Genomic DNA, 16,753 nt, shown 5'->3' with positions numbered 1-16,753 from the left:
TGAAGCTCATGTTACTTCCTGGTTTCACACCGTAACCCAGACTCATTGCATTATTTACCATGTAATGTGCCCACCTCTGAACAGACACACACACTTTCACTCACCGGTCCTCTGTGTAGATACTGTAAGAGACATCTTCAAAGAACAAGTCTAATTAATGTTATGCTGTGAAGTCTTTTTGATTCTCAAATGAAACTCAAATTCCCCAAGAATGACATTTATGCTTTGACCTTTTCTTTCTTGTTAACATTTTTATCTAATTCTGTCCTGTCTGCTTAGATGTGTTTTCAATCTTGCAAGCTTTAGCTTAAATTCTAAATTTTCTGTTATGTTTCTCCATTTTTTTCTTTGTATAAATTCCTTTTCATCTTAATTGCCATTTACCTTATATTTCAGCTGTGGCATATGTGTTTTATAACCTGTATTAAACTTAAGCTTCCTGAAAACTGAGCTCTTGATCATTTTTCTGTCTTCCCACAGCTCCTACAGTGAGAGCTCTGTGGCGTCCCTCTGCTCTGGGTTTAGTGGTGTGAGGGGTGTGAAAGAGGCCAACCCCTAGATTGCTGTGAGCTGTGCTGACTCGTTCCTCTTCTTCTCGCCTAACTACTAGTCATACAGCTTGCCCTAAGTTCATCCATTTATCTGACAATTATGTCGCCCAATAGCCTTTATTTCCTTACCTTTATGTTTATTGTCTTTGAATGTAGTCTCTTCATAGAAATTTTTAAATAACTATTTAGATATAAAGGATTTATTTAAATCAATTTTTATATACTCTTTACTATTTGTTATTAGCTTATCCTTTAATCTATTGACTTGAATTTTATCACATTGCTTTAATTGCTGTATTTTCTGTATTCCAGTATGTCGCTGGCCTTAAGATGTACCTATAAAATATAGAGCAGGAGGGCATTTAAAACAGTGCAGTATAGAAGTACAAGGGAAACACCGCATTTTATGTATATAAGTGAGACAGCCTTATGTAGCTCAGGCTCATCTCTAAAGCTTCCTTGACCTGAAATTGAGTATTAAATCTACTACTTCCCTAGTGTTGGGATCACAGGTATATGTGCTAGCACACCCAAGCAAGCAGTACTTACTTTTAATATTTATTATTACTGTATATATATCATATAACATTTATCATGATCATCATCATCATCATCATCATCACCACCACCACCACACATTACCACAGCAAACCACAAATGTAGGTTTCAGAGCAACTTTTGACTTCTAGTAGTCATGTGTCTCCTTCCTCCTTCCATCACATGGATCAAACTCAGGTTATCAGGCTTGTGCAGCATTGTATTGAATCTGTCACACACACACACACACACACACACACACACACACACACAGAGAGACAGAGAGAGAGAGAGAGAGAGAGAGAGAGAGAGAGAGAGAGAGAGAGAGAGAGAGAGCGCGCATGTGCGTGTGTGTGTGTGTGTGTGTGTGTGTGTGTGTGTGGTGTTGGCAGTTCATGGAGGGCCTTGAGCATGTTGGGTAGTCATTGTATCACTGAGCTACATCTATAACCTGAAGGTGACCTACCTTAATTTCCTTTTCATTACTGAGTCATGGTATAAATTGTTGGAAGACATATTAAATTCAAGGATGGGAATTTCTGTCAAAATTGAATAGACTGTTTCATCCAATGCCAGTCAATCAACGGAATGACAGATGCACAGACTGTGTGATCGTTCTGGGTTAGCATAATGGAAAGATGTAATTACTGGCAAATTAAGTCATACTTTGATACTCATCTAAGGTCTTGTATGATATTATCTGGAGTCATGTAATTACAATCACAAACACATTCTCTGTTTTGACCTTTTGCTCTTTTAACCCAGGCAAAGCTTTCTGTATAGATGTTTTTATAAAAAAGAAATATGAAATATTTTTAGAGTTGTTCAGAAATAGTTACAGAATGATATAAAAATTATAGAAGTGGACAGTGGTCTGTGTTCCCTGAGTGGGAAGTATATTGAGGTCGTGTTGCTAAAAGAATAACCAATAGACTTCACAGTGGTAAAAGATCTTACTGATCTCAGTCCCTTTCATTTAGAAAACAATGCAATAGGATAGAATCTTGTTTTCCAACTCTGTTTTAAAGGCATATGAAGAAATTCCAACTTCATTACTTTTTAAACTTGAGAGTTTCATTTATGAATGCACTGTATCTGTATAATTTCTCCCTCTTCTTTCTCCAGCTCCTATGCTCTCCCTTGTCCCTTGAGTGTATGACTCTTCAGTAGTTAGTTTATGCACACATGCACGTTGGCGTTGCTCTTGCTTGAGTAAGTGTTTAGGATGTTTCTGATTATGGCAGTGGTAATAGATAAATACTGAGATGCTGGTGATTTAACACAGCTGCAGTTTCTCATCACATAGAATCAAAATGGATGTTTCTGGGCTTGGGCGATGGCTTAGTCACTGAAGTATTGTCCTGTAAGCATGAAGACTTGGGTTTGATCTCATATAAGCAAAGCCCACATAAACAGACAAGCCTGGTGCGGTGCACTTGTGATCTCTCACTATAGAGACAGAGACAGGAGGGATCCCTGGAGCTTGCTGTCCAACTACTCTCGCCTAATTGGTGAACTACTGGAGGTGGGCAGCCTTGACAGGGATGGCACATGAGCCTCCTCTCTAGCCTCTACACACATGAGCAGACACACACCTTTAGACAGTGTTGACTTTCATAGACTTTCCATAGGCTTTGGAAGAAATTGAGAGGATGATGGCGTGCTTAAGGGTATAACTGGGCGCTGCACCTATTTAGCTCTCCAGTGTACGGCAGGCAGCCTGGGTGGAGATCAGGAGCCATCCAGAGAGTGAACTGTAGAGTGTGGCTCAGCGCTGGGCCAGAAGGAAGTCAGTGAGTACCATCCCTACCTTGTGGAGTAATGTGAAAGTACACTTCTGTTACGGATCCCTCCATATTTTCATCTTTAAAGTCTTAGCACAAATGACAAATACTGTTTCTCTTTAAAGTGGGCAAATGTTTAGAAATAGAAACATTTTTTACCATTTTGTACACAAAGGGTTTCTGTAACCTCACATAATGTATTGATGTTTGTGGCTACTCTGGTTGTTGGTAGAAGGCAAGGATTTATTCATCAGACTTTAAGAATCTTTTAACTTGTGTAAGCAGCTGTTTCTATCTACACTAATAACAGGGATATGGACCAAGAAAGCTCAATTTTCTAAAGGCTAACCACAAGTCAAATGCTTTTAATCTTTTAAAAATCTTAGCGGCAATTCTGAGGACTGTGCTACCGATTTTAGTCATATATCCAGTGACTCTTGGGAATGCAGAACTCAGGGTCCTATAAAACAAGCTCCAGTGAGACCACACCAAAAGTATAAAACCCAGGGCACCTTAGACCCTAAGACAACACTGGACACTGAGAATACATGCTGTATTCACGAGTGGCCACGTAGTAAACAGGAATAAGGTTAGATACTAAATTGGTAAAGTTAGCACATTCGTAAGAATGTTGCATTGACAGGTTTGACTTAAAATTGAAAAATAGCTATGAAAAGACAATTTGGGAGAAAAGGTTTTCATGAACACTGAAATTGTTAAATATGAAATTAGTAAAATGGTTGTGATTTAAAAGCACTCAACTTGACAAATTTGAGATAATGGTAGAAGGGTATTTCTACCAGATGGAAATGACAGGAATTTGAGATGATGAGATATTTGAGTGATGAAATAAAACACACAACTATTCATGTTCAACAGCTCATTGGTTGCTGGCAGGTGTTGAAAAAGATAAAAGTACTTGAGTTTTGTAAAAATAAGTAAATAATTAAATTCTGAGAAATAATGTAAGTATGGAGACAGAAAAGCCAGATCACCCTAATAGAAAAAGTAATATTGACTCTTGTCTTCCTTATCTAAAGCACTAAATGCTTTGAAATAAGAGTTGCTGATGGGGCTTTAGGGGTAAGAGTGTTACCATGAGCTTGCTGTCCTGTTAAGCTTTGGGTCAGCTATAATGCCATGTCAGCCAGGTTTAAATATGTAAGAGATTAAGGTCACATAAAACTAAAGTGTCAAATGATAATCTGTACCTCAAAACCACTTATAAGGTATTGCATACTTAGCCATGAAAGGCAAAATTCCAGAATATTAAGAGGCCATCTGTGTGATCTCGGAGTTGGAAATGATTTTTAAATGAGATTCGAAGATTTAGAAAGATGTTTAGTACAAGTGCCGGGGAAGCCAATTTTAGTTGATGTTATTAATTGTACCTTCTTTATTGTGAGCAAAACTGGTGACTGCCAAATTGATTTAAAAATTTAGAGCATCTATTTCAAGCAGGCCCACACAGTGATTTTTTTTATAACATGATGCCCTAAGTTGGTTTTTGTTCTAGGCAGCCGTCTGCACTTTATCTGTGTACATTCTGAGTGAACACTGAAGGTACTGCCATGTATGTGTAGGAGTGCTGGTTTGCAGCATCAGGATAACTGCGACCACTTTCGTGTGGCTGCCAGTGTCGATTCTCTCATGTTCTTGAGGTTGCTTGCTGTAATTCCATTTGTCTCTTTCTTTTCTGCACCACGGATTGTGGCTTAATTGACCAAGTTAGATGTTTGCTTTCTTTCACGTTTTCTTCTAGGAATTTTAAACTTTGGGTTGTATGTTTCTGTCTTTAATTCGGTTTGAATTAATTTCTGTATATGATAAAAAGATAAAAGTTCGACTTCGTTTCTGTACATGGATATCTAATTTTAAAGGTAGATATACAAAGGAATCGAAGTAGACTACTGCAATGTGTTAAGATCTTGAAACAGTTATGTTGATTTAGTAATTTTTCCTTTTGTAATTGGTTTCTTATAGAGAGAGTGCTTTGAGACAGGGTCTTGCTCTGCTCGTGACTGACCTAGAATTCCGTGAAGCACACACAGACTGGCCTTGAATTCACTGCAGTCTTTCCTCACCCACACAAGTGCTGAGATGACAGGCATCCATCTATTCTATGTGAACTAAAAAAAAAAGAAAGAAAGAAAGCAATTCTAGCATTTGTTCTTATGATGTTATGTCTTTCCCTGAAACTGTTCCACTGCCCCTAACTCCTTTGAAACTACTCTTTAGAATGACATAACTAATAAGCATTGTTTTTAAAAGGAAACTAAGTTAGTTTTTTGTTCCTTCTTGTATTTTTTCCTGGATATTGGTTATTAGTATATGGTGTTGTAAAAGGACACATAATTAAAAATAATTATTGCAGCCTTTTAAAAAGCACTTTAAAATCATCCACATGGGGCCCCAGAAATATTGAAACTTCTAACTATAGCTTTATGTGCCTTCAGAAATTCAAAAAGCAACCAAAGTAAAAAGAAAGGGCCACGCACTCCTAGTCCACCTCCTCCTATACTAGAAGATATCATTCTGGGGAAAAAATACAAAGAAAAGTATAAAGTGAAAGACAAGATAGAAGAAAAACCAAGAGATGGAAAGGACAGAGGACGGGATTTTGAAAGGCAAAGAGAAAAACGAGACAAACCAAGGTAAGTAGAGGTGTTTGGTCAGTATTTATATGAAGTCAGGATTCCTGACTGTGTAGAAGCTGTGGGACATAGGTGGGTGGCTTTTTAAATCGTATTACTGTTCTCAACTGTGTGTATTACATTTAATAGTTCCCACAGTGAGTTTGGAGTTATACATTAACTTCAAATTATTTTTGTGTATTTTAATGAAAGTTAAAGATGATAACCGTATTAGATGTTTAGCATTGCATGGATGGACAGCAGTGTGAGACAGATATCCAGAATGGCATCTTATATGGCATCTGTTTGAAACAGCATTCATCACACCGTAACCTCCCACACACCATTCTGATTATGTTTCTGTGAATTTAATGACTTCAGATTCATTACAAGTAGAATCATGCAGTCTTTGACTGGAATATTTCATTTATTTTAATGTCCAGAGAACTCATCCCTATTATAGCTTCTGGCAGAATTTTCTTCTTCATAAGACTGAGTGATATTTCATATGGTACAAATCATACTTTATTTATCCATCCCTCCATGGAGAGTGTTTGGTTTGCTTTCACCTTTGGGTTGTTTTTAAATAGTACTATTATAACCGTGGGCCTATAAATACTTGAGGAAGTCACTGCCAAGTCCCTACATAACCTTTTCCATTGTTTTGAGGATTATACTGGTTTGGTGTGTGCATTAGAAAGGCCATGTCAAGAATTAGTTTGCCGTCACATTTGTTGAAGTGACTGGTTGTCCCCCTTTGATTGATTCTGACATCTCTGTAGGAGGTCATCTGAGCATGTGTTTTGGAATTACTTCTGAGCACTTAACCATTGGACTACATGCCTTTGTTTGTATGTGTTCCCATGTACAAGTGCATGCACATGAGACAACTCTCAAATTCATTAGGAAGGCCACTATGAATATGACAATGCTTTGCTCTTTAAATATATCTCTGTACTACATTTTCATTCACTATGAATATGACAGTGCTGTGCTCTTTAAATATATCTCTGTACTACATTTTCAATTCCGAAAGAGCGAAACCTACAACTTCAATCCTTTGAAAGTTGTTTTGGCTGTTTGAGCTCTCCAAGGTTTCCATATAAATTTTAGGATGATTTTTTTTTCTTATAAGAATAAAAGCTATTGGAATTTTGAATGCCATTGGTTGTAGATTGCTTTCATTAGCATAGGCAGCTTAATAACTCTAATCCATAAACACAGATGTCTCCTACCTGTTTCTGGTGTTGTTGTTTCTTTCAGTCTTTTGCCACCTTGCTTAGATTCATCCTAAGTATATATTTGGATGCACTGTAATGTGTTTCCTGATTTCATTGTAGTATGCAGAGACAAAGCTGATGTTTCCTGTTATTTCTCCTACAGCTTTATTGAACTCACTCATTCTAAGAGGATTTTGCTTTGTTTTTGTAGAATCAAGGTTTCCTACATACAAGATATTTTACTTTTTTCTTTTCCATTTGATGACATTTGTCTTTTTGACTTAATTGCTGTGGCTAAGATTTTACATACTATGGTGAATGAAAAGGACATCTTTATCGCTGCTGTCTTATAGAGGAAGCTTCAGTCTTTCTCTGTAAAGTGATATATTAACTGTGAGCTTTTCATAAATGGCTTATTGGTTATCATCGTTTGAGACAGGGTCAAATCACGTAACTCTTGCTGGCTTGGAACTTGCTATGTAGGCCTGGGTGACCTTAAACTCTGCCTCCTGAATGCTGGGATTCAAGGCATATGCTACTATGCCCAGCTGTACTGGGGACTAGTAAATGGTTTTAAATTTGTCAGATGTTTTTGTGTATTAGCATCCTTGTGTGATTGTTTCTTTTCTTTTCTTTTTTTTTTTTTTCTTAACTTGAGTATTTCTTATATACATTTCGAGTGTTATTCCCTTTCCCGGTTTTCGGGCAAACATCCCCCTCCCTCCTCCCTTCCTTATGGGTGTTCCCTCCCCATCCTCCCCCTTGCCGCCCTCCCCCAACAATCTAGTTCACTGGGGTTCAGTCTTAGCAGGACCCAGGGCTTCCTTCCACTGGTGCTCTTACTAGGATATTCATTGCTACCTATGAGGTCAGAGTCCAGGGTCAGTCCATGTATAGTCTTTAGGTAGTGGCTTAGTCCCTGGAAGCTCTGGTTGGTTGGCATTGTTGTACATATGGGGTCTCGAGCCCCTTCAAGCTCTTCCCATTCTTTCTCTGATTCCTTCAACGGGGGTCCTATTCTCAATTCAGTGGTTTGCTGCTGGCATACGCCTCTGTGTTGGCTGTATTCTGGCTGTGTCTCTCGGGAGAGATCTACATCCGGCTCCTGTCGGCCTGCACTTCTTTGCTTCATCCATCTTGTCTAATTGGATGGCTGTATATGCATGGGCCACATGTGGGGCAGGCTCTGAATGGGTGTTCCTTCAGTCTCTGTTTTAATCTTTGCCTCTCTATTCCCTGCCAAGGGTATTCTTGTTCCCCTTTTAAAGAAGGAGTGAAGCATTCACATTTTGATCATCTGTCTTGAGTTTCATTTGTTCTAGGCATCTAGGGTAATTCAAGCATTTGGGCTAATAGCCACTTATCAATGAGTTCATACCATGTGTGTTTTTCTGTGATTGGGTTACCTCACTCAGGATGATATTTTCCAGTTCCGACCATTTGCCTACGAATTTCATAAAATCATTGTTTTTGTTTCTTTATCTTAGTTCCTGTAGTATATTGTATTAGTCATTTTTCAAAGTATTAACCACTCTTGCTTTCCAGGAATAAATGCATGTAGTCATGGTGCATGTACATTTAACATGCTGTTCCAATCACTTTGCTAGTACTTCGTTGAAGATTTTTGTATCTGTATTCATTATCTCCTTGCTTTATAAGATTTGTAAAATACAGATTTGATAAGAGCCAGATTCATTCTTGGTCAGTTTTCAATTCTTTAAGTTTAATGCTTCCCTTGAAAAAGTATGATTCCTTACAGAGATCTGTCTCTTCTCCTTTCTCTCTCCCCCTCCCTCCTCAAACACTTAGAATTGGTAAAGATTTTAAGGAAATAGGAAGATGGGTTGGCGGGTAAGAACATTTGGTCTGCAAGCATGAGAACCTGAGTTCTCAAGTGCCAACAAAAGGAGAGATAGCTGTACATGTCTGTAACCTCACCATTGTAGGGGAGACGGCTGTACATGTCTATAACCTCACCATTGTAGGGGAGACGGCTGTACATGTCTGTAACCTCACCATTGTAGGGGAGACGGCTGTACATGTCTGTAACCTCACCATTGTAGGGGAGACGGCTGTACATGTCTGTAACCTCACCATTGTAGGGGGAGACAGACGGGTCCTGAGAGCTCACTGGCAGCCAGCCTCAGATGCAGTGACTCCTCACTCATTGATGGCCTTCTCAAGGCAGGAAGGCAGGGATTGATAGAGGAAGTTACTCCACATCTTGCTCTGGCCTCCTCATGCATCCCTCCCAAAAGAAGGACTTTAATACAGACTTTAATATAGGAACTCAAGGGAAGTCACAGCAAAGGGTACAATACTCATTTTCCACGACAGACGTGAGGTTCTCAGAGAGTGGCCAGTCTTCCTTGTTGAGTTTTAGTGCAATCAAGATATTGACGTTGTAGGAACAGGACAGACATTTTACTTGGCTCTGCTTCTATATAAGATACTAAGCTAGTTTTGTTCTCTAATATTTTTTCAGCTGTTAAATATGTATAATACACTTCACTGGGTTCAAGTCAGGATTAAATGAAGGAGTACTCCTTAAAACTAAACTAAAATATTAAAAAAATACAAGCATTTCATTTTTCTGCCAGGATGCCAGAAACTTGGGATTCTGCTCTCGTATTGGATGGATTCTTATCTCTTGTTCTCAGTGAAAATGCTTATGACATTTTACTGTATTCTAGAGTGAGACACCTTTATTGTTTAGTGCACATCTTTTATATAAACAATGCACATGAGGATTAAGCTGTCAGCCATAGCTGCCACTTCCTGTCTTGATTGTGGTCTTTTTGTTTTCATGATTCTTGATCATTGGATGTTGCTGCTGCTGCCGCATCTTCCTTTTGGGGGGCAGGGTAGGGTTGGGTGAGGGGAGAGACTGGATCTCTATTATATAGCTCTGGCTGGCCTGGAACTCACAGGGATCTACTTGTCTCTGCCTCCCAAGTTCTGGGATTAAAGACGTGGACTACCATGCCTAACTGGTCATTGACTTTTAAAGTAGTAGCAGAGAGAAAAATGTAAGGAACGTTAAATCTGCATTTTTCTGGTTTAAAAGGGTATATGAGAAGAAAATGTGGCTAAAATGATAAAGCCATTATTTGGAGAGAGATTAGTGTTCTGTCTTGAACTGTAGTTTTCCTTCCATGATATAGATAGCAAGATCTGATAGATAGAAATGGTCTATATACCTTTAAAGATAGTGTAGATTAATTAATACTGTGGATTTTTTGTGTGTATGTTCTTTGAGCCAGTTATCAAAGAATATTATAGATACCCTTGAACCAGTCTTTTTCTTCTTTAAAATTTTTTTATTTTTCTCTCCTTACATTCTAGCCTTAGTTTTCCTTCTCCTCTTTCCCTACCATACCTCTCTCCTAGATCCAATCCTTTTCCATTTCTCTAAAAACAACAAAATTTAAAAAAGGCAGGCCTCTCGGAAGTACCCTCCAAAGATGGCGTAACGAGTCACAGGAAGACACGGCACAGACCCTCATGTCAGGGCTGGATGGAGCAGCAGCAGTGCAGGTTAGAGTCAGACAGAGAGACCCAGCCCACTCCCACTGTCGGGAGTCCCACAGGAACACAGGGCTCTACAACCATAGGGATATACAGAAGGCCTGGCTCAGTCCATTCAGGGTGGGTGTTGGAAGCTTCAGTCTTCACTTGATTCTGCGGCTGTGCTCTCATGGTGTCCTTGACTCCTCTGGATCCTACAGTCCTTCCTGTCCCTCTTTGGCAGGGGTTCCCCGGCTCCACCTAGTGCTTGGGCATCGTGGGTCTCTGCATCCCACCGGTTGCCAGATGACACCCTCTGATGGCAGTTGGGTTAAGCACAGTCTATGAGGATAGCAGGATATAATTTAAAATATATTGGAATAACTCTAACCAAGCACGTGAAGGACTGTCTTTTGACAGGAACTTCAACTATTTAGTTTAAATTAAAAAAAGAAAAACTTGAATCAGTTTATTGCATGATAGGCCTGTCTTAAATGATAGCACTTCTGCTGGCCTTTCAGACTCTTCAGTCTTTAGATGGAAGACTTGACGGTGACAGAAATAATATTGTAGGTCCAGGCCAAGCCAGTCATTGTTTTCATGGACGAACCATAGTAACAGATGCCACGGCTCATCTCTTCATCTTGGAAGGAGCAAGTGTACTTGGCATGCTGGCTAATTTCAATTTTCTTCACCATTTTTCAGAGGGAGGCACCATAGCAGGTCCCATATTTCCCAATGATTCCAGCCTTCTCAGTTCATTTAGCTATGTCACTAGAACCTAAGCCCAAGCCTAGAGAAAACTGTTTGAATCAATTTTAACTGTAACCCAGAAAGAAACTTAAAACCATAGTTCAGGGGCAATCATTTTTCAGTTTTTGATTTTTAAATTTATTTTTTATATAATTACATTATTTCTCCCTTCCATTTTCTCTCTAGAAACCTTCTTGTGTGTGTGTGTGTGTGTGTGTGTGTGTGTGTGTGTGTGTGTATGTGTGTGTGTGTGTGTGTGTTCATTCCTAACTACATAGGATAACTAGGTACTATAACTTTTTTAGACTGTGTAATGTTACTTGTATATATATTTTCAGGACTGACCATTTGGTATTAGATGACCAGTTGATGTCCTTAGGGAAGACTATTTCTCCTGCTTTGTTACTTGCCTATAGTTCTTTGTCTAGGTTTCAGGCCTCATGAGCTCATCCCTGTCCATGTTAGCATGTCTCTTGGTGTCTTCCTTGTTCAGATGATGTATAGACAGTCATGTTGGTGAGAATTTATAAATGTAGCTTCTGACATTTCTAGGAGATACAAGCTCACAGCACACTGCCTGACCTGCAAGCTCTTACGACCTTTCCACTCCCTCTTCTGCAGTGAGCCCTGAGCCCTGAGGCAGGAGTCCTGGTGTGGATGTATCAGCTGGGCCTGAGCTCCACACTTTGATTGGTTGTGGTCTTCTGTACAGTCCCTTGTACTTGTGGGTACCTAAGAACACATGTTTATGATGCAGTTCAGGATTATGCTGGTTCGGTAAAGTTATAGGTTATCTCTAAGATCTGTTCTAGAACTTTTGTTTGCACTTGAAAATCAGTTACATCTTTAAAAGACAATATGCCTTTATAATTTATAGCACTGTGAATTAAAATGTATCTTGAGTTATTTCTTATACTTCCAGTTTTAACTTTGTATCCCATCTCCTTTATGCATTTTCCTTAGCTGGAAGTGAAAACTCTTGAACAAGTTTCTTATTGTTTTTACTCATAGGTCTTCCTCCCCGGGACAGCACCATTCTCCTCTGTCTTCTAGACATCACTCGTCGTCCTCACAGTCAGGGTCATCTATTCAGAGACATTCTCCCTCTCCTCGCCGGAAAAGAACTCCTTCCCCATCCTACCAGAGGACTTTAACTCCATCTTTACGACGTTCTGCATCTCCTTATCCAACCCATTGTCTGTCTTCTCCTCAGAGAAAGCAAAGTCCTCCAAGACATCGCTCTCCAATGAGAGAGAAAGGGAGGCATGATCATGAACGGACTTCACAGTCACATGATCGGCGTCATGAAAGGAGGGAAGGTAAACTCTGTATTTGTGCTTTTTCTTTTTCAAAGAGTTCTTATACTTCATTTAAAAATCGTACGTCCACATCTATCATTATGTAAGGACTAGAAGAGGATTGCATTGTGTTGAGTCTTCTGTAACATGCAGGCTGCAGCAAATGCTTAAATGAAGAGAAATGACAAGTGTTAAGTATGCATTAGTGGGCACTTAAAGGTATGCAAGTTGGTGCCCCCTTCTAGATATTTAATGAGTATTTTCGGCCATCTGAGTGTTAAAAGTACTTTCTATTCCTCAATGTGTTTTTAGAAACAAGGGGAAAAATGAGCTGGGGACTTGGCTCAGTGGTAGAGCACTTGCCTAGCATTTATGAGTCTGTAATATTCGGTCCCCAGCACCACAGAACAGACAGACAGACAGACAGCCCAAGGAAGATAAAAGGAAGGAAAGCAGAAGATAAATGATCCAAGTTTAAAAGTACCAGGAATGTTTGGTAAAGGGGGGAGCCAGGGGAGACTTCCAGGTCAGCCAGGTCAGTGCAGTTACCCATGGGATTTCCAGGGAGAAACCAAGAAGGAAGTAAGAATTGGGAGTGTAGCCCAGTGGTAGAGCTCCTCCAAAGCGTGAGTCCTAAGCTTGATTCCCCAGCAGCCAGTAAAACAGTTTTCCAGATCCCTGAAAATTAAATTCAGGCTGGGTCTGCTCTTTCAGTTCAGGCTGAGATGCTGTGTAGAGAAATAGCTCTCATTTCTTTGTGTGCTTTGTGTGTGTGCATGTACTTGTGGAGTTGGCTGTACGTGTGTGAATGTAGAGGCCAGAGTGTGCATCCATCGTGTGTCTTCCTCCTCTTACTGTCCACTTTATTTCTGAGACCCTCTCTCACTGAACCTACGCTCACTCACTGCGTAGCCTAGACAGCCCTAGGGATAGTTTTGTCTTTACCGCCCCAGAATCAAGATTACAGGTGGGTGCCACCAAACCTGTTTTAAACTTGGTTTTATTTTGTCATTTACCCTTATTCACTCTTTTTCTGTTTAAAACATGAATCTTTTTGTAATAAAATCTTAAGAACTCTGTGTGAAATATATCTAGTTCCCTGAAACTATAAACAGAATTAGAATTGTTTCTAAAACTGTGTTACAGAAGCTCGAGGCAAAAGGGACAGAGAAAAGGACACCAGAGAAGAGCGAGAGTCTGAACATGACCACAGGGATGACAGAGAACCGCGAGACAGTCGGGACCGGAGAGACACTAGAGACCGCAGGGAACTTAGAGACTCCAGAGACATGCGGGACTCCAGAGAGATGAGGGATTATAGCAGAGACACCAAGGAGAGCCGTGATCCCAGAGATTCCCGGTCAGCTCGGGATGTCCATGACTACAGGGACCGTGAAGCTCGGGATGCTCATGCTCGAGATGTTCGGGACGTCAGGGATGTCAGGGATGCTCGAGATGCTCGAGATGTTCGGGATGTTCGGGATGTCAGGGATGCTCGAGATGTCCGGGATGTTCGGGATGCTCGAGATGCCCGGGATGTTCGGGATGTCAGGGATGCTCGAGATGTCCGGGATGTTCGGGACACCCGAGATGCCCGGGATGCCCGGGATGCTCGAGATGGTCATCGAAAGGAGGATGTATACCAGGAAGAAGCCCGTAGTTATGGCAGAAACCACCTGAGAGAAGAGAGTTCTAGAGTTGAACTAAGGAATGACTCTAGAAATGAGTCTCGAAGTGAAATTAGAAATGACCGCATGGGCAGAAGTAGGGGGAGAGGTCCAGAACTGCCTGAAAAGGGTAAGGTTTTTGCATGTTAGTGAACTATACCTTGTATATTCATATAGAAAGCATGAACTATCTAAAGTTTCTTTTCTAAATGCATTATTACTTATATTTATTGTTAGCATTTTATGAGAATAATTTGTAGTTAGTTGAATTCCATATTAGAATTACTAACTTGAGCAGAAAAACTAAGGGGAGTTGGGTAAGTCATGCCCACTTAGTAATGTAAAATACTATGAAAATTGTCTCCAGACAGTTTGGATTCTCTGAGCGATGTAATTTTTGGTTGCTTGTTTGCTTGCTTGTTTGTTTTTCTCATAGTGTTCTTAATATTTTAGAGTACCAATAAATAAATAAATAAATAAACTTTATACTGTTTTGAGGAAAGATTGTGACTGGTAGGCTTGCTGCATAAAGTTTATCTGTAACTATTTTTCAAACATCCTTTGTATAGGAAGTCGAAGCACAAGAGGTTCCCAAATGGACAGCCACAGTAGTGGCAGCAACTACCATGACAGCTGGGAAACTCGAAGTAGCTATCCTGAAAGAGACAGATACCCTGAGAGAGATACCAGAGATCAAGCAAGGGATTCTTCCTTTGAGAGAAGGCATGGAGAAAGAGACCGTCGGGATAACAGAGAACGAGGTTTGTTGAAATGAGATGTATCCTTTAGTGCTCAACAGCTGGGGAAATAGTTCTTTAAATTGATATCAAGTCTCGTTTAACATGAAATACAGTTTATGAGCCACAGCGCATTTGAAGCTATTCATTTAATCTGTGTGGTGTAGGATTGTCATTAGCTACCGGCACCTAATAAAACCATCTGGAGAACTGGAGTTGTCCTGTTGTATGTGGTGGGTGCTCCTTAGTGTAGGTTACTGTGTGCCCTTACCAGGTAAACCCCTGCAGCTGAAGGACCTGGCTACTCACTAGTTAGCTGGTGCAGTAATTTTACAGAGTTTCAAAGGTCAGCTAAAGAAGTGAACAAGAATAGAAGGCAGGGAGAGAGAGAGAGAGAGAGAGAGAGATTGAGAAAGCAGGGCAAGTGTGGTGATAGGCTGAGGAGTATCCAGAAACTCAGGATGCTTGCATTGTGTCCTGAGAGCCCATACTTGCCGTAGCTAATTTCTTTTGTATATCTCAAGTAGAAATTTCCTGATAATCTATTGGATGATCTTATAAATCAGTGTTGAAGCTGGATTACTAGAAAGTATGTAAGGATTAGATGCAGACTAGAGTCTCTTTGATACCATCTACTGACTATAGTTTTTATTAAACATCATGAAAAGATATTTATGCAAAAGTGTAAAGGTAAGAGAAGCAGCTAGCATTGCAAAATGATAAACAAATTCTGTTGAGAATAAAGAGTAGATAGAAATTCCCGGAGGTGGGTAGTACTTTACTATGTCCCAGAGTATAAAAGAAACTGGAGTGGTTATAGTGTGATGAGCAGAGCGAAGAGGAGAGAGGTTAAGGGCAGACATAGGCACAGGTGTGCCCTGTCTCACTTTAATACAGACAGTTGAGGTGGAGTGGTTGCCAGGACTGAGAAAATTCTGTTAGCCAAAGTAACAACTCTATGGACTGTCATGAAAGCTCCCTTAAGTAAAGAGGCATGGTCTGCATTAGCCCAGAGAATGTGTCTGCTTGCTGGAAGGAACAGTGAGAAATGTGCAGTGGTGTGATGGTATAAAGCAGCCATATAGGCCCAAAAGACTAATCCGCCCCAGGTAGCAAGCAGGGAGGTTATAAGGCTGGAGTGTGGTCTCCTGTAATTGGTAGCCAGGCCGCTGAAGCAGAAGATAAAGAGAGACTGTAGCACAGGCTGTAAGCAACCTCTAGGCCAGACTGGAATGGTCAGAGTTAATCGCTTTTCACTACCTACAAGTAGCTGCTTTTAGTCATGCTGATCCGAGTTTCTATGAGAAACATACATTTGGCTGGGAAACTGAAGGCAAAGATGCTGACTGTGCTTAGACTGTTGATGATGTCATCCTCTGACAGCACTGAGGAAGTTCTGCATTACTGTAGCAACTGTAGAGAGGGGCTGGAAACAAAAGAGGTGTTAGAATGAAATCCGTGTTCCTGTATAGAATGGGATTGGGAAAAACATGAAAGCACAACTCTGCAGAGTACATTTTGGGGGAGAGGTCAGAAGGAAGACAGTTTGGCATGTTACTGTAGCATTTGTAGATCCTTTGTATTTCCCTTTAAGATAGGAAGTTTTGGTTGGGATTATAAAGGGTTTATTTGCCATTAAAATGACTGAGTCCAACTTCTGGTGCTACTGTATCAGAGGTTACTGATAAATTACCATATTGGTTGTTTGTTTTTATTTTTTCAGGTTATTTTGTAATGATGATTTTGATTATAACTACTAAACCAGAAATTTCCCCTAGGCATAGATTTGCTACAAAAAAAGTTATGCCAGTAGATCCATGTAAAGTTGTAATGGATTTCATCAAAAGTGAAAAGAGTCACAAAAACAGACTTTTGGTTCTGATACGCCTGATTAACTGGCAAAGTTACTAGAGTCACTTTCACACCATTGGTACTGCTAAGTTTTTAAAGAAGGAGCAGTGAAGACCCGGTAGGATTTCACTGTTAGAGCTTTAAACTTACATGAACTTTTGTAAACCCTAGGGAGGAGTCTTGTCTTGTTTGCTTTGCTCTCATCACGGATAAGG

General features: G+C 40.1%; 1 protein-coding gene and 1 pseudogene across 3 annotated transcripts in view; one reads left to right on the top strand and one right to left on the bottom strand.

The window, feature by feature from the left end:
• Positions 1-16,753, top strand: part of Zc3h13 (zinc finger CCCH-type containing 13) — a 67,730-nt gene that overhangs the window by 31,228 nt on the left and 19,749 nt on the right. For all 3 annotated transcript variants that reach the window (XM_032918406.1, XM_032918407.1, XM_032918405.1), the window contains exons 8-11: positions 5,329-5,526; positions 11,997-12,304; positions 13,430-14,080; positions 14,520-14,711. In XM_032918406.1, the coding sequence (XP_032774297.1) occupies positions 5,329-5,526; positions 11,997-12,304; positions 13,430-14,080; positions 14,520-14,711 (1,349 nt within the window). The remainder of the gene's footprint in view (positions 1-5,328; positions 5,527-11,996; positions 12,305-13,429; positions 14,081-14,519; positions 14,712-16,753) is intronic.
• LOC116913844 lies at positions 10,697-11,926 on the bottom strand (annotated as a pseudogene).

Source organism: Rattus rattus, chromosome 12 (assembly GCF_011064425.1).
Source record: "Rattus rattus isolate New Zealand chromosome 12, Rrattus_CSIRO_v1, whole genome shotgun sequence".
NCBI classification, from domain to species: Eukaryota; Metazoa; Chordata; class Mammalia; order Rodentia; family Muridae; genus Rattus; species Rattus rattus.
The sequence above is the reverse complement of the archived record's forward strand: the minus strand, read 5'-3'. Positions and strand labels throughout refer to the sequence as shown.